The 24,680-nt window shown below is 37.4% G+C and overlaps 1 protein-coding gene across 1 annotated transcript in view; it reads left to right on the forward strand.

Annotated features, from left to right (window-relative positions):
• The window catches only part of LOC134802603 (protein Wnt-1-like), an 83,410-nt gene extending 65,910 nt beyond the window's left edge, over positions 1-17,500 (forward strand). Inside the window, exons 2-8 of the mRNA XM_063775243.1 lie at positions 10,237-10,375; positions 12,245-12,365; positions 13,079-13,236; positions 14,304-14,411; positions 15,663-15,809; positions 16,164-16,291; positions 16,991-17,500. Coding sequence (XP_063631313.1) covers positions 10,237-10,375; positions 12,245-12,365; positions 13,079-13,236; positions 14,304-14,411; positions 15,663-15,809; positions 16,164-16,291; positions 16,991-17,192 — 1,003 coding nt within the window. The 3' untranslated portion in view covers positions 17,193-17,500. The remainder of the gene's footprint in view (positions 1-10,236; positions 10,376-12,244; positions 12,366-13,078; positions 13,237-14,303; positions 14,412-15,662; positions 15,810-16,163; positions 16,292-16,990) is intronic.
• The last annotated feature ends 7,180 nt before the right edge of the window (positions 17,501-24,680 follow it).

The following is a 24,680-nucleotide window of genomic DNA, read 5'->3' on the forward strand; positions in this document are numbered from 1 at the left end:
GAAAACGCACAGAAACTGTAACTGCAGCGGATTAAATAGATTTTTTATAGTAATAAAAAATATTCGAATATTCGAAACCTGAGCGGCCGAATATTCGAATATCAAAACAGGCCGAATATTCGACAAATTCGAATATTCGAATATTCGAATTGCAAGCCCTAATTGTGGTATAACTACTTCCTTAGAGTATATTTCTTTCTCGAAGGGTCGCTAAAACAAACAGGAGCTATTAAAATAGAAATATCAAAGCGCAAACAAAGAGCAAGTTAAGTTAATCCCCAAGATGCAGATGGTTGGAACAAAATTGGACGGACGAGTCCATTAGTAGCCGCTTTAATACCTAAATCCTATGAGAGAAATGTCTTGTAAGGAAAATGAGGCTTTTGAGGTTGCTCTTTTATTTTAGTGGATAATTTTCCTACTAAACATGAATATAAACATGGTCTTTGTGATAACCGTTTTGAATGATTCACGGTTATTTTCACTAGACTTATATCGACCGGGATATGGTCCGGGGTATGGAAACACTACAAAAGATAATCATGGTCCATATCCCGGTCGATATAAGTCTATGGTCTTTGTGGCTAACTTGTAGGGATTTATCAAGATACATGCTTGACGAGCTCGTATTAGAACTTTGGGAGCATTAATGCATTTATTCAAGTGTTTCAATTAAAATCGTTTATCTACTGCACTAAAATTTGTGTCTGTATGAAAGAGAAAATGCATAACGAAGACATGTTTCAAGTTCACAATAAGTGTGACAAAAAACCAGTAAGTCAATCTTAGTTAATATTTATCGCGGAAATGCATTAAAATAGTCGTAAAAGTAGTAATTAAAATCCGCGTTGATTATTTATTTAAATTTTGTACTCGTGTAGCTTTCTCTTCAAAACCGACACATATAATTACATGCTCAAAATATCTCTTAATCATAACATTTCGAAGATAAGTTGTCTATGAAATTGACGTTTCCGTAAGAAAACTGGTTATTTTGGTTATTGATCATAGTTTATCATTAATAATAATCACGGGTTGTGTAGAATGGATTCACAGTTCGTTTCCTTAATGACAACGGGATAATTACCTTGTATATTTAGGTACATGTTGTAAACTACGTGTTAACTACAGCAAATAAACTACTTACATATACAGAAACCAACTGACACGAAGTTGATGAATCAAACTAATAATAAATAGATATTGAATGTAATGTATTGGATGTTGATTCGACGATCATTGTCCCGATAGTCGTTTCAGTGAACGGTCTAATAGCGAAGAGTCTCGACCAACATCTTGAGAGACTCTCGCTAGGTGGTTGGATCAAGGGTCAGATGCAGAAGGCGGTGATCTTGGACACGGCGCGGATAGTCCGCCGGTTCCTCTCTCTGCAGCCCTGACCACCGGTAGCTTGGGCCTTGCCCCGCTGCTGGCGGCACCCTAGGTTAGGTTTTTTATAATGTGTTTATATGTATTTTTTATCGTTTTGTAAGTGTTTCTATATTTTACTTTTATACTCACATTGTAAAACCCTAACCTAAGACCCTAATTGAATAAAGAAAATAGATATTTAAAAAAAACCGGGCAAGTGCGAGTCGGACTCGCGCACGAAGGGTTCCGTACCATAATGCAAAAAAACGGCAAAAAAAACGGTCACCCATCCAAGTACTGACCCCGCCCGACGTTGCTTAACTTCGGTCAAAAATCACGTTTGTTGTATGGGAGCCCCACTTAAATCTTTATTTTATGCTGTTTTTAGTATTTGTTGTTATAGCGGCAACAGAAATACATCATCTGTGAAAATTTCAACTGTCTAGCTATCACGGTTCGTGAGATACAGCCTGGTGACAGACGGACGGACAGCGGAGTCTTAGTAATAGGGTCCCGTTTTACCCTTTAGGTACGGAACCCTAAAAAGTGTTTAGTTACAATACAGGCGTAGTAAAGTTTGCCGTACATACCTACTGAATTAAGGATGACTCACGTTAGACCGGACCGTGGCCGTCCGGAGCTTCCGGAGCTTCGTTTTATATGGAAAGCACCACGAGATCACCGATCAGCCGTCATAGAAAATGACATGTCAGACGCCTCGGCCCGGGCACGGCCCGGTCTAGCGTGAGTTATCCTTTAAGAGCCCATCAACGTGCACACTAGCGCCACTGCTAAATAATCGTGATTATTTAAAATTAACGACAGGTATTTAAAAAAAGGAGGCCGCTACGTACTGTAGAGTTTTTATATTGCTGGATTCGTCGATCTAGGAACTCAAAACAAAAACGGCTGTTTTAACTTTGGACGCATAGATTGACGAATCCAGCAACATAAAAACTAGTTTGATGTATTCAAAAGGTACTTAAATACACAATACAGTACGTAGCGGCCTCCTTTTTAGGGTTCCGTACCTCAAAAGGAAAAAACGGAACCCTTATAGGATCACTCGGGCGTCTGTCTGTCTCTCCGACCATTCCCCCCCTTTATCTCTGAAATTACTGGGCCTTAATTTTTGAAAAAAATACACAGACAGGAGGAAAACCTATTAGAAATGTGCAGTCAAGCGTGAGTCGGACTTATGTACGGAACCCTTGAAACGCGAGTCCGACTCGCACTTGACCGGTTTTAGTATTTAAATATCTGTCGTTAAATTTAAATAATCACGATTATTTAGCAGTGGCGCTAGTGTGCACGTTGATGGGCTCTTAAGCTTGTGTGGATTATTTGTCTTAAAAATATATAAAATATTATTAAATACATCACTATTTTTGTATTAGGATATCAGAGTTCTTAAATTTTAGGCTCTTAATTACTGACTGTATACAATATATTTTTAATTAACAGCCTTAACATTATACGAGTAGTCACGACAACGATGGTAGTTAACCTCATAAGTGAGGCCGCAAGCTCGTCAGAACTAGCTGTTTACTGTGGTGCGATAAATAAAGCGACACATGCAGTGAAACTGAGAATTCTGTGTGCGATAAATACACTCTAATGTTATTAGTTATTACACTTATATAATATGTACTGTTAATATACGATTATTAGTTTGAAGAGAATAATGCCGAAATATTTAGCAAGTCAACATTAGGCTTCTGCCGACGATAGGTGTTATAATTATTTACCTTTTATCCACCATATAATTTTTCATCGAGCGTGCTCGTGTCGCCTGCGGGATGAAGTTACACGAATCTTTGTCTTATTTATCAGACCGCGGCGGTTAAAAGGTTAAATATATTAAAACGGGTTACTCAGTCGAAACTTGCTAATATATTTTTAATATGTCTGGTGTCTCGCGGAAGTTTTGTTATTATGATAGGTGTTAGTTGGTGTTAGTTTTTACCACAGACGCACAATTTGCCCGTGTTTTAGTTTCTTGGTAAATAGTTTTAAATAAAATCGATATTTTATTAAAGTTGGATTATTTGGTTGCTGTTGTTCTCGCAAATAATATGTGAAGCTTGTCAACCTACCTGGTTGTACTTTTTCACATATTGAAGATTAGACAACACGATGAGTTTACAATCATGCTGTATTTTACAATATTTACTATGATTAATGTCTTAATATGACAAATATAGGTATATACATAACTCAAAACGACGATTTTACTATGTCATTATAGTGAGCGACCAGTTAAGCTGTCAATAAAGATTTGCGTCAATAAACAGTTTATTGAAGGATAAAATGGCGAGTGAAATGTTCGCCGTACTTTATTGTTTCATAAAAGACAATATCGAACGGCGTTAATAAAGATTTAGTACGTAACGACAGTTTTCACTTTCACGTTTAATAGCATCGGTAGGCAGTAAAATGTGCTCGCAAAATTGTAATCAGACGATAGCTTTTATTACAGCATTTTTCATCGACAGTATAAATACCAATGGGAAAGAATATAATGACACTCGGACACGAATAACAAATTCGTTACCTACAGGCGTAGGCGCTCCTAAACTTCATAGGTACCTACAAGACCTGCTAGCATGAGTTGCGTTCTCGCGCGCGACTCCATACATCAGGATGGTATTCCATCTGTCCAATAACTTTGTCCAATGTGTATTGCGTCTCACATTTTGCTCAATGAGATAGTTAGACGCACTGACATTGGACAGGTGGAACAATTACCACCCTCAAGCGCGACTTCTAGCATGGACTCGCGCGCGAGAACGCAACTTATGCTAGACCGCCTGTTATCACTGCTTCCTCGGAAAAAATTTGGTTATTGATTTATCTTTAATGATTTATTTTTGTTAGTTTTGTAAGCTTTAAAACATTTACCTATTTCACTTTTAGAATTTTATATTTGCGTAGTTCGCCGGCTATATGTTAAATTCGTATAGAATAATTTATATTGCAATGTAATAATTATTAAATAAAGAAATCTAAATCTATAGTCAAGGCCGCTAAGGCTTATAGCCGCCTTATTACTGGCTATGAGCACTTTTCTTTCAAAATAAGTGAACTTGCATAATTAATTATAATTGCACTTGGCTCTATCTGTCGAAACGCTTATTGCTGGCTATAGTACTTAGGTTATTTTTCTTTCAAAATAAGCCAACTTGAATAATTAATTATAATTGCACTTGGCTTTATCTATCGAAAAGTTCTCAATGCATATTTTTATTTACTTAATATCGCAAACGAAAATTACATAGTCATGTTTACGGAAAAAAACACCGTGAAGTCTATTCGGGCATCCGACGTTACCTACTCTCTACTCTTCAATCGCCCGTAAATAATAAAAGTTTATTTGCCATAAACTGCCTCGAGGGGCACCTGTGACTCACATAATGAAGCTAATATTTGACGGTGTTTCGAATGCAACTATAGGTCTGACTACTCTAGACTCTATATTTCTTGAATAAACGGGGTATCTGACTAAGACGCAGCGGTCACTTATGTCGTTTAGTGTTTGAAAGTGGTTGTTGCGGGTTTGAAAATGGGTTTGGATAAGTTTTGGGAATCGTGACTCATTTAAAACATTTTGTTCGATTTATTACATGTATCTATGATTGTTGCTTGTTTGAAAAAGGGACTGTAATGTGTATAATGTGTAATGTGTAATGTGTATTCATAATACATGAAGTATTCAATTCAGCAGTGATCTACTTAAAACATAGGATAATTGATCTTATAAACTTTTGCTACCGTACCGTATTGTACTACCGTAGTGGTACGATAAAAATACGAGTGTATGAAAATTGCGCGAAGCATTGATACTAATATTCATATAATTTAACATTATTTTTCTCTAAATTATGAAATCCACTCTGCCCCACCACGTATAACAATAGTAACTAACATTGGAAAACAAGTTTAAACTTAAGAATAAGAATCGTTTATTTGCGATAAACTTAGCATTTAATGCACGAGAATACGCTAACAATTGAATGATTTTCAATTTAACTTATGGCGCGGTCAATCTTACGCGTTTTGGTTTTCCATGGATTCTACGGAGATCGCAGAGGTGCGCGGCTCCGCGGCAGTTTCGACACCGGACGCCAATGTCAACAGTTTGCATTCCTGTTGACACTCATGATAACAGTATTTAGGCTAATTACCCAAAACTGTGACATCTTGTTTTGTATCTACTGACAATATTATAACACGTCATTAATACGTAGGTAGTACTAAAACTCTATCATGAGTTCTGTAAATGACAGTCGATAGTGAGAAAGTTAAGGAAAATGTATGGAGTAATTATACAGTGCCTCTAGTGCCTCTACCGGTCACCTAAAGAACTAAAAATTACAACTGGTACCATGAGTCATAAACTTTTTTACGTGAGTTTTTCATACGTGCCTAACTTCACACCTAAAACGCTTTCTTTCTAACTATTTAAAGAAATCCGAGCCAGAATTATTCTACGTGATTATGCGGGTGACGGTTTTCAGTCTGTAGACAGACAGTGGTTATTCGGTTGAAAGAAAATGGTAGAGGGGAAAATGTTTAGTGTGGGACGCGACGTGTGTCACCACCTCCTAGTGAGTATTATATTCTTTGGTCACCATGCACCTTCGCGGCGTCGCATACCTATTGGCCCTATGTAAGTAAAATAAGAACAATATAGGACAATATTTTTCCCTATCAGGTATCAATATCAACGGAGAATTCTTAAATAACCTTCGTTTTGCAGACGATATTGTACTCTTTTCAGAATCAAGTACTCAATTAGAGGAAATGATCAATGAACTCTACAAAGTAAGCCGAGAAATTGGACTAGAATTAAACTCTACCAAAACTAAGATCATGACCAACTCCTTTGAACGGCCCATCAAAGTGAGCAACACATGTCTAGAATACGTGAATAAATATATATATTTAGGCCAACAAGTATCCTTTGATAAATGCAGACGCCAAGAAGAGATAAACCGACGTATAAACATAACGTGGAACAAATACTGGAGCAACAAAGATATATTAAAATCAAACTTACCAATGAAACTCAAGAAAAAAGTCCTAGATACCTGTTTGCTTCCATGTCTTACCTACGGCTGCCAAACATGGATTTTTGACAATGACACAAAAAATAAAATACAAGTATGCCAAAGGGCAATGGAACGGAGTACACTCAACCTAAAACTAAAAGATAGGATAAGAAATGCAGAAATAAGACGAAAGACAAACGTGATAGATGCTTTAGCTCATTGTAAAAGGCTCAAATGGAAGTGGGCTGGCCATATAATACGAATGAACAGTACAAAATGGACTAGGAAAATAACAACCTGGGCAGGACCTATCAATAACAGAGGTCAAGGGAGACCAAAACAACGATGGAGCGACGAGATTTACAAAGTAGCAGGCAAAGACTGGACGAAAAAGGCAAACGACCGAGAGGCATGGAAAAATTTGGAGGAGGCCTTTACTCGTTAAGAGGTCCTTAAAACAAAAATAAATAAATTAATTAAATATATATGTAATCACATGAACTTATTCATAATAATAATTTAATGAAAAAAGAAATGAAATGAATTATGTATTTTAGTGTGACATGTTTATTCATATTACTTAATATTATTATACAAACTATGATTATGGAATGATGCATGTATGTAAAATTAAGGAAATAAAGAGGCTTTTTTATTTTATTTATTTATTTATTTTTCCCTATGTTCAATCTCCCATGCCCCATTAGCATGGACTAGGACACGGAGGAATATACCACTATTCAACCCGACTTTGCTGAAATTACTATTTGTCCACCTCCTTAATATTTTGCTGAGTTTAAAATAATTTAAAACGTAAAATTGCGTTTATACTTGTTTTTTCCTTGTATTTTTATGAATTTGATTTCAGGACTGTTATAAAACATTTTCATGCATTTTTATGAAAATAGCCAAATTGCCAAAGTAGTTATTGGGTATGCATCTTACTACTGTATTGTTTAGATATATGCAGGGCGTCTTAAAACCTTCACAGTAGTTATCTATACAAAACAATTTAGGCGCACTTCATCGTATAAAACTGTGCAGCATAAACAACACAACATTTAAGGTTACATTATATTATGCCCTCTATTTCTGTGGACGTTCTTAGAAACTCTAAGATCTCAAAGCCATTTGTTCTACCGCTAAAGAGCTTTTCCACGAAGTTCAAAGCTCAAAGCCGAGTCGATTACGAGCAGAGACAGTTAAGTAATCAATTCTACACATACCACTTCAGGTAAATTGAATATACAGTTTGCAGTTTGCGTTAGATGTAATTGGCACATGTTATAGGTTATATGTGGGCCTTTAATTGTTGTTTCTACATATATTTACTGCTGCTACTATATAAATAGTTAATTTATTGTAGCTATATATCCAGGGACCAACAAAAAGCTATTTGTTTTAAATAGCAAAGGTTTTATAATTGGTCATAAACAAACCTGCATTATTGTTGATGATGCTACGTATATCAAGTAACCTAAAATCAAACTTACCTTCGTTGTTATAAAGCATATTGTTGCTTAACAACTGAGCATGTCCTGCTTTTAAACAAACCCTTCACTCAATTCCTAGTGAGACTTTGCAAGGGTAGGATGATTGCTACAGCGAAGTAAACAACGCTAATCTGCCCTGTATTTTCCTCTCAAAAACAAGGGAACGAGTAATAAATAACAACGTTAAACATAACAGAAAAGCAGGCTTAACCTGAGAGCGCTCAAAACAATGAATCTACTAAGGAGTAAGGTTATTAGCGAGTCGTCCGCGCGGCCTGAGAGCTGCCACTCAAATAGCACTCGAAGGAAACAAAACTCGCTATTACCTACCCCCTTTTGTTCCATTTTTGAAAAAATGTTCTCTATTCAAACCGGCCAATGCGAAGCGGGCTCGGCTGAGACCGTTGATTGGCCGACGACCTCCGAGTGGAAATAAAAAGTGCTTGGGTAAATGAGACATGTCGTCCCGCTCGCGCTTGTGGTTGTTTTATATTGTGTTTCTGCTCTGTTTTTCGTTTTAATTGCAAGCATGAGAGGATGTGGGGTAGGACCTTGAGTGTTGCACGTGCAGCAAGCGCATTCAACTTGTTTGAATGGGGAAGGGAATCCTGCTTATGTCATCCATGTTGTGATGGGGTGGAGGCTGGAGTGGCTTGATGACGTATGATGATTTATTGAGAATAAATAGGCTAGGGGCCATTGCTTGACAATTAGTTAATGCTTAAATAATGTAATTAAAATTTATTAAGTTATATTATGTTTGTTTAGGGTTGTGATAGTGATGCAGTTTAATAGACTATTACAATGGGTAACTGAACAAATGTTAATAGAGTTAGACCAAGATTAGTCTGGAACGATTTTGATAGCACATGCAGTGCAAGTTTATTTTAAACGACAAACTTCTATGAAAAAATTACGTATAAATTACACTTGCACTGCGTATGCTATCAAAATCGTTGCCGACTTTTCTTGGTCTAACTCTATTCTTTTCGTTTTCAACATTTTAATTATAAAATTATTTTAACGATTTTGGCGATGCAAAAAATAAATCTCTGGTTGCATTATACCATTAAGACCGTCGCGTGTTTCGCCTCCATTCAGTTGGCAACACTGACTAATAGTGTTGGCTACATCAATCCATTTCCTTTTGCCGCCGTTTCTTAACTTCCGCCCGATTTTAATATGGGCCATTACTTAACACTCAACACTTTGTTTAGAAAAAGTAGGCCTAATTATTGGTTTATGATTTAAAATGGAACCATCTCTTTATATTATGTTTACATATTTGATGCCAATATTTTCATTAAAAAAATGTATACATGATTACCTACTTTTCATATACCTACTTAAATGTTTATTCATTCAAGTATACCTAATAAAAAGAACTTAAATATGATTGATTACCTTAGTTCACACATCAGACTCGTACTAATACGCGAAAAATTCGGATATATGTATTAAAACTTTTTCTTTGTGCACTATTGTACTAATTATTATTTATTAATTACAACCAAATTTTCCCCGTATTTAGTACGAGTGTGTACCTACCTACTATGGTATAAATAAGTATGTAATATTATTTTTCACTGCGAAACGTGTGCCCATATTGTAGTTATGTAGGTACATAATACATCCAATGCGACTTATCTGAACTCGCGTGAGTCGTGGCAAGACGTGCTAAGACGTGCTGCAAAAATGAGAAATATAGATGGTCAAGCAAATCTTGTCAGTAGAAAAAGGCGCGAAATTCAAATTTTCTATGGGATGATATCCTTTCGCGCCTACATTTTTCAAATTTGCCGCCTTTTTGTACTGACAAGATCTGCTCGACCCAGTATAGTTATTTCCCCTTTTAATTTCATTTTTATTTTTTGGTTATACTTATACATTATTACAGAGTGCAATCAAAGGTCATGTAGCTTGGAGTTACAACCAATAAGCCTCTACCATAGTAACAATAGTCGCGTTTTTCTGTGTGACAAAGGAAAAGTTTGTAAGGTAATATAGGTGTGTGTAGTTTGAGTCAATATATTTAACACAGCCACAATACAGTAGGTACATACTTACATAGTTGGCATTGACAGCTCTTTTGTCACCAATATTGAAATTAAGATTGAAGGTGGAACAGTGTTAAGCGCTGAGACACAACGTTGAAATTTTACGTTGCGTTCGAGATTGAAACGTTCAACGTGACGTCACTTGATTCCTTAACAGCTGAATATATTTCTTTCATTATCCCTATTATGTAAATCTAGCCTTGTATAGGAGTTCATGAAAAATAGTTCCCATAAAATTAATATCTATTCGTTTTGTTGTTACAGGAATTTAGCTGCGCCCAGCATCGTCCAAGGAAACACGTCTCTGGAGACGGTCACGTTGCACAAAGAGAACTGTCAGAGGCTAGACTATTTGGGCGAGCGGCAGAAACAACTCTGCTTACTGTCCGATAAGATGGTCCAGGTAAGAAACATAACACCACAATACATATTTGAGTTTTTGACGACCGGTCTGGCCTAGTGGGTAGTGACCCTGCCTGTGAAGCCGATGGTCCTGGGTTCGAATCCCAGTAAGGGCATTTATTTGTGTGATGACACAGATATTTGTTCCTGAGTCATGGTTCTTTTCTATGTATTTATATATTATATATATATCGTTGTCTGAGTACCCACAACACAACCCTTCTTGAGCTTACTGTGGGACTTAGTCAATCTGTGTAAGAATGTCCTATAATTTTTTTTTTATCATAATGAAATCAAAGCGGAATCGTCTGCATACGCCTTCACTGCTCTTTGTACGAGTATAAATGCGCTATTCCTTAAAATTAACCTCCTAAGGGCCAATGTCTTACCTAATAGTAGTATTCAGTTCAATGAAATCTAAATCATATTCGATTGGAACAGAGTTGCTTTTGCTTTGTTTCGTTTAGTTTTTGAACAACGCAAAATCAACTCTATTTCCTAAAACATTACAAGTGTATTCCAAATACAATATATATACAGTGGTACTACTAAACTAAATTAATAACTAGCTTAAATCTAAAATAGGCCCTTGAGGCATTGTACCAAGGATGCTGGCGGCATTTCTATTCACTCTATTTCCTAGGTTTTTACTTTTTAGGTAGTTTTAGTTTAGTATGTTTAGTTATTAGTTTAATTTATTTTTGTTTGTCATTATTATTTAGTTTATATTTATGTTTAAGTTTAGTTTTTAATTAGTTTTATGTTTAGATTATGTGTTATTTTAGTTACTATAAAATAAATAAAATTTTCCTACTTGAAATTTGAACCTACAATAGGTTTGTTTGCAATTGTATATGGCTGGGCCTTAGGAGGTTCAGCCTTTTATGAAACATGTACATAATACCTACACATAATATATGTAATGAATGTCTCGTGCCCATCGTGAACTTCATCGATTACTCCATAAACCGGAGAATCGTGAAGTGTATTCCACTCCACAATATTATGGAGGCAATTAACGTTAATGATACGATAATTCCGTTTATAGCGTATTAACGTTATAGGATGCTCACGGGCATAAAATAGGTAACATCTTTATTGAACAAGCAAAGTTCGTTTCTAGAATTTCTCGGTGGAATTGTTTTATTGAATACGGCTCATAAACTTACGAGGAAAAGTAATTTGGTTATATTACAATATCTTGTTTGGTTAAACTGCCATTGGAGTGTAACTATTTATTTTAGGTATTTTTGGACCCTAGCCTAACTTGGCCGTGAGGAATCAGTGCGACTTTCAAAAGTACTGCTGGCTAGGTACCTACTTCATTACCATATTATTACACCATAAATGAGAAAAAAGTACCAATAGACGATCTTCTTTTATTTAAAGTTAGTTAAATCTATCTTATGTCCTTGCCCATAAAGAGTGACAGATTCACAGACACCACATTCCCGAACCCAGCAAGTAAAGGTTACATTCGGTCTGTGACCACAGTCAAGTAGCCTTACCACGACTGCCCTAGCAGTGTCAAACTGACATAATCGCTAACGTCTGGTCTGCGTAACTTACTTTCTATACATCTCGCTCGCACTAATATGCGAGTAACTACGAGCTAGATGCATAGAAAGTTAATTACGCACACGCTTGTCAGTGACAATCTGCTGGTAGCCGTAACGTACTGTTGCTGTGTTGAGAAGGGCGATGTCACTGTCAATCCCGTCGCGGATAGAGCGTTTAATTCGTCACGCATTTTATTAAATATTGACGTTTACGCTGCAGCTGTAACATTGCAACAGTAATCTAAATCTAACTTTAAGAGAAGAAACAAAAATAAAACACGAAGGTAAACATGACAACTTTCGTGTTCCAGGTGCTGCAAACGGGCGCTCTGCAGGGCGTCGAGGAGTGTCAGCACCAGTTCCGACACAGCCGGTGGAACTGCAGCACTGTGCAGAACTCCACAGACATCTTTGGAGGGGTGCTCAAGTACAGTAAGTATGCGCCCAAGTCTGTTCAAGAGATGACTCATTTCTACCATCCAAACTTGTCTACCTTCCAGGCCTCTTTTTCATCACGATTACAATTGGCATAAATAGGAAGTAACATTTTATACCGACAAAGGCGAGAACAGGTTTTTTTAACTAATAACAAGTTTACCTTGTTCTGTAGACTTGCATTTCAAATTGTTAATGGCACTTCAAGGAATCACAAGTCAAGACATGCTGTTTATTTTCACCTGTCGATCGCATCACGCCGATTTTAAAAGACATGTGTTTATATTACTGGATCAGTGTACTCTGGCTAGTTATTTAAGAGGGCGTTTACATTACAGTTTCGATGTTACATACAAAACACAAAATCGTTGTTTTCAAAAAATTGCATAGAAGGTAGACGAGAACAGCTCACCAAAACGAATAGTAGAATATATAAAAATAACAATTTTAATTAGAAAGTATCTTATTTTATAACCGACACCTGAACATAATAACGTACCCGATCTGCCTCGTCACAATTTTTCTGATTTACATAGGTCTGGTCAGGATATCGGGTTCAGTACGGATCGAAAGAAAGCCAATGATAGAGGAACTTCATAGCTGCTGATATGATTACCTTCTATGTTCAGCAAAAACCATTGAGGTTTCGTAGAAACAGTGATATTTTTTAAATGAACCGTGCTAACCTAACATTCGTAACTTGATTCCAGAATCGCGTGAAGCGGCGTTCGTGCACGCGCTGTCTTCAGCGGCGCTCGCGCACGCCGTGGCGCGCGCTTGCTCGCGAGGCGAGCTCAACGAGTGCTCTTGCGACTCCAGGGTGCGGAAGCGTACACCAAGGCACTGGCAGTGGGGAGGATGCTCTGAGGTAGGCGTTGAGAACGTTAGGTACTGTTGCTTACAAAATCTTGTGAAGCAGTGTTCAGCAAATCATGCGCACGCCGTCCCACGAGCTAATTGGTGCATACGAGCGAGTATTGGAACCAGCGATATTCGATTAGAAACTCACACGTCTAAATTATTAAGGCTACTACCTCTCTCGATGTGTTGTACTTAGATGAGTTTAGCGTGTACTGTTAGTGATACATAGATGCCTAGCCAAATTTTCCGGATGTTATTACGATACTATGTAGTCTACGGATTTCTACGATATGTTCTTCCTTTTTAACCGACTTCAAAAAGGAGGAGGAGGTTCTCAATTCATCTGAATCTTGTTTTTATTTTTATGTAAGTATGTTTACGGACTGCTAGGAGACTATTTGGCCGATTTCATTATAAACTGCCAAAAGTGAATTTACTATCGAAAAGTACCGTGAAGTAGACTTGCTGATGAAACCTATAAAATGATGAAATTTAAAACTATGTAGTGAAGTCTGTTCTTTTTTGTTTTTTGTTAGTTATATGAAATAAACGACAATTGATAATCTCGCGTATAAATCAAATTAATAGCTATTCTCGGCAATGTTATTTTCCTTTTATCTAATCTACGCCCGAATTGCATTTAATTCAAGGAAAAACCTAATCACTTAAATATTATCAGATTACTATCTAACTGAATCAAATACGCAATATTGATTTCATTGATTAAATATATTATTATACCTTGCTATTATAATTATGTAAATGTTGACTACTAGCCTTTATCGCGATTTATACTTACCTAATATCTGGGAGACCGAGCTTTGCTCGGAAAACATAAAAACTCAAAAATGCGCGTTTTCTCAGAGCTAAGACCTAGATAGACATAGATTTTTCGAAAACCCCCATATACCAAATTTCATCGAAATCGTTAGAGCCGTTTCCGAGATCCCCGAAATATATAAATTAATATATATACATATATATGTACAAGAATCGCTCGTTTAAAGGTATACCTAATATTCCGTGTTTTTTTGCAAAAGTATTATTTAAATTTTTGTCCATTCTCATTTTCAGGACATCAGGTATGGCGAGATCTACAGCCGGGACTTCGTGGACTCCAAAGAAGACAAGAACACAGATGAGGGGCTGATGAACCTGCATAACAATGAAGCAGGAAGACGGGTACTTAATCATTAATTTAAAATATCTGGGAGACCGAACTTTGCTCGGAAAACATATGAAAACTCAAAAAAGCGCGTTTTCCCAGAGATAACACCTAGATCGATCTATCGACCCGCTAGATCGATTTTTCGCCCCCAAAAACCCCATACAACAAATTTCATCAAAATCGTTACAGCAGTTTTCGAGATCCCCGATATATGTATATAAATAAATAAATATACATACAAGAATTGCTCGTTTAAAAGTTATAAGATAATACCGTGAAGTAAAGTACTTTATAGCAGATCAAGATTATAAAGAATAAGTAGCTTGTCTTTTTAGAGTTCTGTACCAAAAAGGTAAAGGAATCATTATGGTGCGAATCTGTCCATCTGTCTGTATGTCACATCGCAAAATAGCTCGAAAACTACATACGCTATCGATTTGGAATTTGGATTAGTTATGAACAAAGCTAAGAACCTCTAGACGCAAAATTTCAAAGTCTAGTTATTTACTAGGTCAAGTAAATATTCATTTGAAAGTGTAGTTGTACCTGCTTCTATTTATTGAAATCGATTCACATGATAAAGAATTACCTATCCTTGAAAAACCGACATACTCGTACATTAGTTCGCTAATTATTTAGCCGATATACGGCGCTGTACATAAATATATTTTGTATAGGTACTTCAGGTCAAAAATCTTTTGTGTTTATATTGCATGAGATAATTGAAAATTTAAACGAACTTGACCGGTTTTTCATAAGAATTCAGGAGATGTATATTTGTTTGTTTCTTCTGGCCATCTGTTAGTAACTGGCCATCCTAAACTTAAAATGAATTCTATTCACCTATATATAAACAGAATTTATTTTAGTATAAGGTGACTAGTTATTGAAGGCTGGCCAGTTATTGAAACCTTATACTAAAATGAATTCTGTTTATAGGTGAATAGAATTCATTTTTAGTTTAGGGTGGCCATTTACTGGCGAATTACTAACTATTGCCCACAGGAGAGAAAAATGTACAGTTCGCGCGAACACACTAGTTTTCTCTCCTGTGGGCAATAGTTAACAGCTTGTGGGCATCTAGGTAATGATTTTATCGTACTTCTCTAAATAAAAGGAGTACCTTTTCATGTGGATAAGGGTTAAATAAGAAAATTTACCTTTATAGCCCTTAACTCTTGTGTATGTCTACAGAAAAGACGCGAACACAGTTTTGTTTTTGACCCATTTAGACTTGACATTTAACTGAAATGTACTGTTACTAGGCGGTCCGCGGGCGCATGCAGCGTGTGTGCAAGTGCCACGGTATGTCCGGGTCGTGCTCGGTGCGAGTTTGCTGGCGTCGCCTGCCGCAGCTTCGCGCCGTCGGCGACGCGCTCACCACTCGATACGAAGGGGCGTCACATGTTAAGGTACTTACTGCATTTGTTTGTTTGTGTGGTTTCACTGTTAAACTCTTTTTTTTTTAAATATTAATCTTTTAAACCGTTTGATGACTGGCAATTAAATAATATTTTTTTAATGAATCACGACACAAACTTTTTTTATATTATCTTTTGGCCTTCTCATCTTCTGTATATAACACAAGACCTGTTTCTAGGTCAGCCAAGTTCTTTTCTAAACTTTTTTTATTTTAATTATGTGTTAGGCCTTGTTACCTTGGTTTTCCCACGGATTGCTCATTTACTTTTCTCCTCCTGTCTCTTGGGTATTCGTAAAATGGAAAGGCCTAACCGCCTTTAAATAATGGATTCAATGATTTCCAGGTGGTTGAAAGAAAAAGAGGAAAGAACATAAGGAAACTGCGACCCCTTCACGCTGACATGAAGAAACCTAATAAGACCGACCTGGTTTATTTAGAAGACTCTCCGGACTACTGCGAACCTAATGATGAGTGAGTTTCTAAGTTGTCGATCGACACTCTTCCCTTGTTTTTGCAAGCTTTTTTTAGAGCTATCCTTCTTTTGATTGACTAGTAGTTGGTCTCTCTTCATGTTTTTAAACTGACTTTTGTGTTATATGAGATGATTTATCATCTCGACTCTTTCTTTCGATACTTATCGTTTTTTTATCAAAGATTGCCCTCTCTCTGTGAACTTAAAACAGCCTCTATTGCCTTTCTACGTACGTCATCATTTTTCTCCTCGCATTGTTCCGGAATTTTGCCACGGCTCATGGGAGCCCGGGGTCTGCTGAGAAATTCAGAGAATTGGCGTAGGTACCAGTTTTTACGAAAGTGACGGCCACCAGAGCTTTCAACCCAAAGGGGAAACTAGGCCTTATTGGGATTAATCCGCTTTCCTCACGATATTTTCCTTCGCCGAAAAGCGACTGGTAAATATCACTTGATACTCATTGGTACGAGCCGGAATTAAAAGTCGCACTCTCTTACTTCCAGGGTACCAGCGCTCTTCAGCGTTTTTACCAACGTATGTAAGTGAAAAAGGATATTGAACGAAAGGATACATGAATGATTCGTAAATATTTAGAAAATACTGATAAAATGCTTACTTTTTTTCATGTGAGAATGGTGAGCCGTCGTATCTCAGCGTGTCCAGAAATAATCTGAACACACTTGTTCTGTATATTTCAGGCTCGGCATCCTCGGCACGCGCGGGCGCTCGTGCAACCGCACGTCGGCCGGGCTGGACGGGTGCCGCCTGCTGTGCTGCGGGCGCGGCTACCAGACGCGCGTCCGCGACCACGAGGAGAAGTGCCGCTGCCGCTTCGTCTGGTGCTGCCGAGTGCACTGCGAGCTCTGCCGCTACAAGCGCGATCATCATGTCTGCAATTAACTCGGGTGGTTTTCGCCTTTGTTTACAACTACAGTCCTACAAGAAAATTGAGCCACTACCTAGGCTCCAACAGGCAACATGTGAGCAAACGTTACATCCTTCTCATCGATATCCAGTGTGTTTTTTTGTTCGAACTCTGACTACATAGGGAGAAAATGTGACCTTGCATTTGATTTCAATGTAATCTTATAAGTTGCAATTGAAGAAGTATTGCCGGAAAATATATTCAGAATGGTTTATTATCCGACCAGGTTATTGAGGCTTTAAATTGCACGGTCACAAACTTACGTAGGTTCTCGTGATATGAAATGTTTACATGTGAACACAAATGGTGGTTCAAGTAGGTAATGAAAGCTGACTTTGTTTTCAATGTATTTTATTTATTGTAATGATAAAAAGCATTTACCAGTCTGAACGGTTGATAAACTGAGTGTCTTTAATATTTAGCTATTAATTCCTAAACTTTTTAAATAAACAAATCTTGAAAATTGAAAACAGTATCATAGTAAATGAAAGAGTTTTATCGGAAAACAGTGAACTAAAATTTTCAATTTAACTGTCCAATCCAAATTCTAATAGGTGTATGTGTATGACTGACTATTTTATCTTCCACATTTTGCCATTATGAGTATCGTACAATCAATAATATAGAGCCAAATATGATACCTGGTAAATATTTCATTGTTTGTATAGATACTTAAATAAAGTGGTATATACTTACCTTTTGTGAATGGACTGATTTATTTTAAGCGAATAAAATTTGTTTATTTTTTAACTTAAGCTTTAAAATTATTTACAGTATTACTTTTAATTTAATTTACTTTAGAGTTATTGGTGTATAAAGTTGTAAATAATGTTTTATTATATAATATAGTAGTAACTTAGGACCAGCCAGTAGTACTTCAATAATATTGATAACCATTTTAATTTTATCAAATTGTAAATAATAATTTTAAGCGTCATCGTACTTTTAGGAAAATGTAATGATTAATTTTATTTTCTACCTCAAATGATCGAAATAATTTTTCGAGCCATCGAATCCTATTCTAGTAGCGTAACTTTGTTTCGCTTTCTAGAGTATTCGTAACTATTGTGTACATATAACGTAGGTAATTGAGCGTAAGTTAGTGGTAATAATTTATTACACCTTTATTAAGCTTTATTGTACCAGTCTTTACAGTAAATATAAGCTATAAATTATCATGTTTCTCTACGAATTCATTTTAATATCCATTGATGTTGTTCACTTCATAATTTGTAAATAGATACTTTATAGTCTTAAGTATGTTTGTCTCTCATACTATATATGATACGTGATATTATATTACTAGTAAATCCGACCTGAAAATTTAATTTAGTATTGGAAACTATAAGGCATATTTTCAAATTTATATAAAAACTAGGCTTTGTTTCACATTAATGATTTCATAAGTAGCAAACTTATGCTAAGCAATACTCAGGTATTTATTTAATTTCATACATACCATATTTTAATGTCATGAAACGTTTGTTTGCCGTTGAGCATTATAAAATAAAAGTTAATTAATTTAAAAGTGAGGAAAATAATATTATTTAGCAGTTACATGCCTGATTCAAATATGGAAAGTTTGATGACTCCAAATTAAAAGGCGATTATCTGTCGTTAGTAGTAAGTCTGCAATGAAACTGAAATGAAAATGAGCTTTCTTTCTCCTGCGAACTCAATGCTAGTGGACGTGTTATCGGTTAAATTAAATATTTAAATAGTTAGCGCAAGTCATTCTGCTACTTAATAACATATAAATAATTATTAAAATCCCGCGAGTGCCCATAGAAAAAGTGCGTTACCCTCTTTAACCCGCCTGCCCCGAGGGAAAGAGTCGGTCGAAATAATTCATCTCTGTCCCTCCCGTATCGACGCTGCTGTGCACCGCGCTCCGGTGCAGTGCGCTCGGGCACCATCGACTCTCATCGTGCGCCGTGTCTAACTGGAGGTGATTATTACTAACTGCATACATTGTTGCTTATCGCTATGACAGCTAAGTGCGACGATTGTGGCAAATTCATCGCGGCCGGCGATATAATGGTATGCACTTCGTGCACCCGTAGCTTTCACTATTATTGTTTAAAAATAACACAAGATGATTTTAAGAGGCTGTCTAAAAACAACAAAAAAGTGAAGAACTGCTCGGCTTGCGTAATGGGGGAAAGGAGCTCTAAAACTGCGCCAACAGTGACAACACCAACGAGTGCTGCGATCTTATCCAGAGGGACACCGACTGCTTCGTTGCAGGCGCCGCCGGCCGGTAATGACTTGAGCGACGCCGCAGCCAGCCCCCTCTTGCGCACCGCGACCCCTCCCTCCCGCGCGGGCTCGGCAGAGCCACCGCAGGCCACCTGTAGTTCTATCGGTGACTTGGAATTACGGCTTACGGATTTAATTACGACAACGCATCGAAACTTAGAAGTCCAACTTAGGGAAATAATTAAAACCGAGATATCTGCACAATTAGCTGCCGTAAAAAATGAACTTGACCAAAAAATAATTTTATTGGAGGAAAAGACGAATAAAATTCAGGACTTAGAAGACAAGCTTACTGTTGCACAGGAGCGTGTCGCTCAGCTCGAGAACGAGTTTGGGGCGCACCAGCAGTGGCTCCGCATGAGTAATTTGGAAATCTCGGGAGTGCCCGAGCTGACAAACGATTCTCCCAGTACTGTCGCCATCAATATAGCAAAGCATGCCGGCGTTACTCTCGGGCCGGGTGATATCGAATTTGCCCACAGGGTTCAGCCTGCGCGCCCCCTACAAGGCCGACCAAAAAATATTATTGTCAAGCTGAGGCAGCGCGCGCTCAAAGATAATATTTTATCCGGATTACGCAGATCTCGTGGTGTTACAACGGCGGACATTGGCTTCAGCGGAGAATCGCAAAAGATTTTCGTTCACGACCATCTGACTCCTGCCAATAAGAAGTTATTTAAAGACTGTAAAGATTACTGTTCTTCAAAGAATTATAAATATGTCTGGGTCAAGAATTGTAATATATACGTCCGTAAGGCTGACCAGGCTCCATTTCTTCACATTCGTTCAGCCTCGGACTTTCGCAAAATTGTTTAACTTACTGTTACTGACGTCAATTTTATTCTCATTTCAAAATTTTGCATGTCTTGTTTTAAGAAATAATTGTTACTTATTACAATTAAGGGTAAACGTAACACTCACACTACTACACATACACATAGTACACCTTTACACAAAGTCACACAATACACTTATAAATGTTAATCTGAAGTCGCCCTTTCATGACGTCACGAGAGTACTTCGCTTTACCATGTCGCTAACATCACTGGTTATCAACCAATTTAAATATAATTTGTATACTTCGTATCAGTACTTTCCAAGTGCGCCATTACCACGTCTCCTCTAAAGAATTTAAAGGTATTTTATCAGAATACACGTGGGTTACGTACCAAAACGCTTCAGTTTTATCGAAATGTGTTATGTCATAATTACGACGTAATTATTATTACAGAGAGTTGGCTATGTGACGGCGTTCTAGACACGGAACTGTGTGATCAGCGATACGATGTTTTTAGATTGGGCAGGGACAGAGTGTTGAGCGGTAAAGCCGACGGTGGCGGCGTAATGATTTTGGTGCTTCGATCCCTGGGGGCCCGTGCGCGTCCCGAGTGGTTGCGCACTGGCACGGAATGTTTATGGGTTACTATTCCAGCTATTTCGTTGCGCTCTCACATTAATGACTCCTCGTTACAGTATTGCCGAAATCTACACCTGTGTTCAATCTACGCGCCACCGGGCCCCTCACTGGCAAATAATATTACGAACATAAACTCTATGCTCGAAAAGGTGTTCTCTGAAGCACCCAACGCGTATTTATTTGTAGCAGGAGATTTTAATTTGCCTCATATTAAATGGAGTAGCGAAGCACTGCCAGTGTTTGAAAGACGAGGAGCTGTAGGAGTCCAAAATGCCGCATCCTTACTGGTCGAAAGCTTTCTTTTTGCAAACTTAGAACAACATAATTTCACACTAAACTGTAGTAATAATACTTTAGATCTAGTCTTTGCCAATTTCTCATGTGAGGTTTTAATTTCTGATTTTCCTCTAGTCACCGCAGATAAATACCATCCTCCTCTTGAAATAACTATAAGTGACATCTTTTGCGGCCCTTTAAAAGACACTCCGGTACCAAAATTTAAATTTCGCAAAGGTAATTATACTCACATAAATAATAGCCTTAATGACATTGATTGGCACTCTTACCTTTCCTCAGACTCAATGGATCATGGGCTGTCTAAGTTTTATAATGTGCTTAACGAGGTAATTGCTAAGCACGTACCACTTGATTCCCGCTCTAATAAACGTAAGTATCCCATTTGGTACAGCACCTGCTTAATTAAGGTTATTAAAGAAAAGAATAACATGCACTCTAAATGGAAAAAATATAGAAATCCTCTTGATTATGATAGTTTTTCAATATTACGCAAACGTCAAAAACAGCTGCAAGAAATGTGCTGGAAACGTTATCTCCTCTCGGTCCAAGATGGGATAAAAAGTAATCCAAAGCAGCTCTGGTCTTTTGTAAAAGCTCGCCGGGGCGGTTCCGCATACCCTAAGTCATTTGAATACCAAGGTCAAACTTTAGATGATAATGCTGAGATTTGTGAAGGTTTTAATAATTTTTTTCACTCCGTATTTAGCTTGCCTCTCACAGTTTACCCTGAGATGCATCTTGCGCCACCCTATTGTAACAGCGAGCAGATTGTCTCGGCAGTAAATATTTCACCCGTAGAAATAGAAAATTTACTATCTAAATTAAATCCCAATGGCGGCGCTGGCAGCGATGGGATCCCCCCCTTTTTTATTAAACACTGTGCATCGAGCCTGAGTCATCCACTTGCTATATTATTTAAAAAGTCTCTATCTGAGGGTTTATTTCCGGAAAAATGGAAAGAGGCCTTAATTGTCCCAATTCACAAGAAAGGACCCAAATCTAAAATAATAAATTATCGCCCTATATCAATTTTAAATCAGTTCGCTAAAACGTTTGAGAAAATTATATTAAATAATATTTACAATGTAATTAACAAAGGTATTCCCCCTCAGCAACATGGATTTCTCAGAAATCGTTCTACAATTTCGAATCTAATAGATTTTACGAACTTCGTGGTTAAAAATATGGATAAAAGAAAGCAGGTTGACGTGATCTACACAGATTTCGAAAAAGCATTTGACAGAGTGGATCACGTCATCCTGCTTCGCAAGCTACACTGGTTGGGTCTCCGTGGTGATGTCTTTAGATGGGTTACGTCATACGTGTCGAACAGGCGGCAAGCGGTAGTCCTCGGTGGATGCAGGTCAAACTTTGTGAATGTCCCTTCTGGTGTCCCCCAGGGGTCGCACCTCGGTCCGTTGCTTTACAACGCATATCTCTTTGATATTTACTCAGTATTTAGATTTTCAAAGTTTCTTATGTATGCTGACGACAAAAAAATCTTCACGGATGTCAGTAGTTTCAGCGACTGTCAACAGCTACAGAGTGATCTGGACCGTTTATCTCAGTATTACATTAACAACCGTATAACTGTAAACATAACAAAATGCGCCCAAATCTCCTTTACCCGTAGTCCTTGTCCAATTAAGTTTCAGTATGGTATCGGAGGTGAAGCTGTAGAACGAGTATACTCAGTGAGGGATCTTGGGGTGACCCTTGATTCAAAATTAACATACGTTCAACATATCGACGATATTGTGAACCGTGCTTATAAAAATCTGGGTTTCGTGTTTCGCGTCTGTGGTGAATTCGAGGATGTCGGATGCATTAAAATAGTATACTATGCGTATGTCCGAAGCGTCCTTGAATACGCTAGCTGCGTTTGGTCTCCCCAGTATATTATTCATAAGGAAAAAATAGAGAAAATCCAGCGCTCCTTCTTGCGCCACCTGGGCTTCCGTATCAGACAATGGGATACCGACTACGAGTCCAGGTGTATTCGTCACCGCTTACTTAGTCTCCAGGATAGAAGGGTTTTACTAGATATTACTGTATTGTACGACATACTCTCGGGGCGAATTGACAATTCTCCTTTGCTGTCGGAGATCAAATTCTCAGTGCCATCAATTAGAACTAGGAATTCTGAGCGTTGTCTGTTTAGTCTACCCAAAGTTCATACCAACTATGCTCAAAATTCGCCCATCAATCGTATTCTAAAACTATATAATAAACAATTTAGTAGTATCGACTTGTTCGACTGCACAAAAACAACTTTAAAGAATCGTGTTCGGTCACTGCTACTGAAATCCAAAATTAGCGACAATTGACAAAATATAACTAGATAGATAAGTAAATTATAATGCATACATTCATCGTAGTCGTCTCACACCATACACTCTATCACAGACAAATACACACACACACAAACACTAACACATGCACGTAAACACACACACACGTTACGCAAGCCCATGCACCTACTTTGTGAAATGTATTTTTCCTCCCTTCTCTTTTCTTAACATTTTTGTATAGTTTCCACTTAGTTATTGCATATTAACTGTATTATTGTGGACATCTGTTATTGGCTTTGTATTTTGCTCACTGTGCCATGTATTTTTACTTTTTGTATTGCTGTTGATGCCCCAAATAAAAAAAAAAAAAAAAAAAAAAAAAAAAAAAAAAAAGGGCATAGATGTATAATTTTACTTTAATGTTTAGAGGTAAAGAACAATGAATGCAAAGACTCGATGTAACCATTTGTATACATTATACCCACAATTGGTAGGCGAATAGTTACTATTTGATGTAAATGGCGTACAATAAATGTATTAGAAAAGTTTTCTAATGTCTTATTTTAGTTATAGTTCTTTACTCATTTAAGGACGACTTAATCTTAACAGTAGGTATTTTTGGAAAAAGAAAAGTAAGTCGGACATAATCATGGTCGTTATGTTATCTAACAAAAATCATTATGATATTGATGATACTCTCCTGGCCGATTTCGGCCACAGCGACTATGTGCTCTGGAGTAGGCAGTTTTTAACTCGCGTTATTAGAGTGTAGCTGGCCCTCTCTCTGGTGCGCCCTTAGGTGGCTCACATACCTACCCTACTCCTACTATGATACTATACTCTATATTATGATATTGTACATATACGAGTATGAATTGCTAGGTATAATAGTAGATTGTACAACAAGGGCATAAAGTGACCCATTTTTACCCGAGGCAATTTTTTGGTCTGAGCGAAGCGAAGACCAAAATAGTAGACGAGGGTAAAAATGGACATTTATGCCTTTGTTGTACACTCTGCTTTTCACTTCGATTGCGAGGAAAATATACAAAAAATCAAATATTTTAGATTATTTTAACGTATTTATTCAAGACTAAAGAAAATTGTTCTTGGGCTGGTCGGAGGCGCGGGGCACGCCGATCGGGAGAGCGCTGGTCGGGGGCGCGCCGGCAGGGCTGGCAGTTTGTATGGCAGAATTT

Source organism: Cydia splendana, chromosome 2, assembly GCF_910591565.1.
Source record: "Cydia splendana chromosome 2, ilCydSple1.2, whole genome shotgun sequence".
Classification (NCBI taxonomy): Eukaryota; Metazoa; Arthropoda; class Insecta; order Lepidoptera; family Tortricidae; genus Cydia; species Cydia splendana.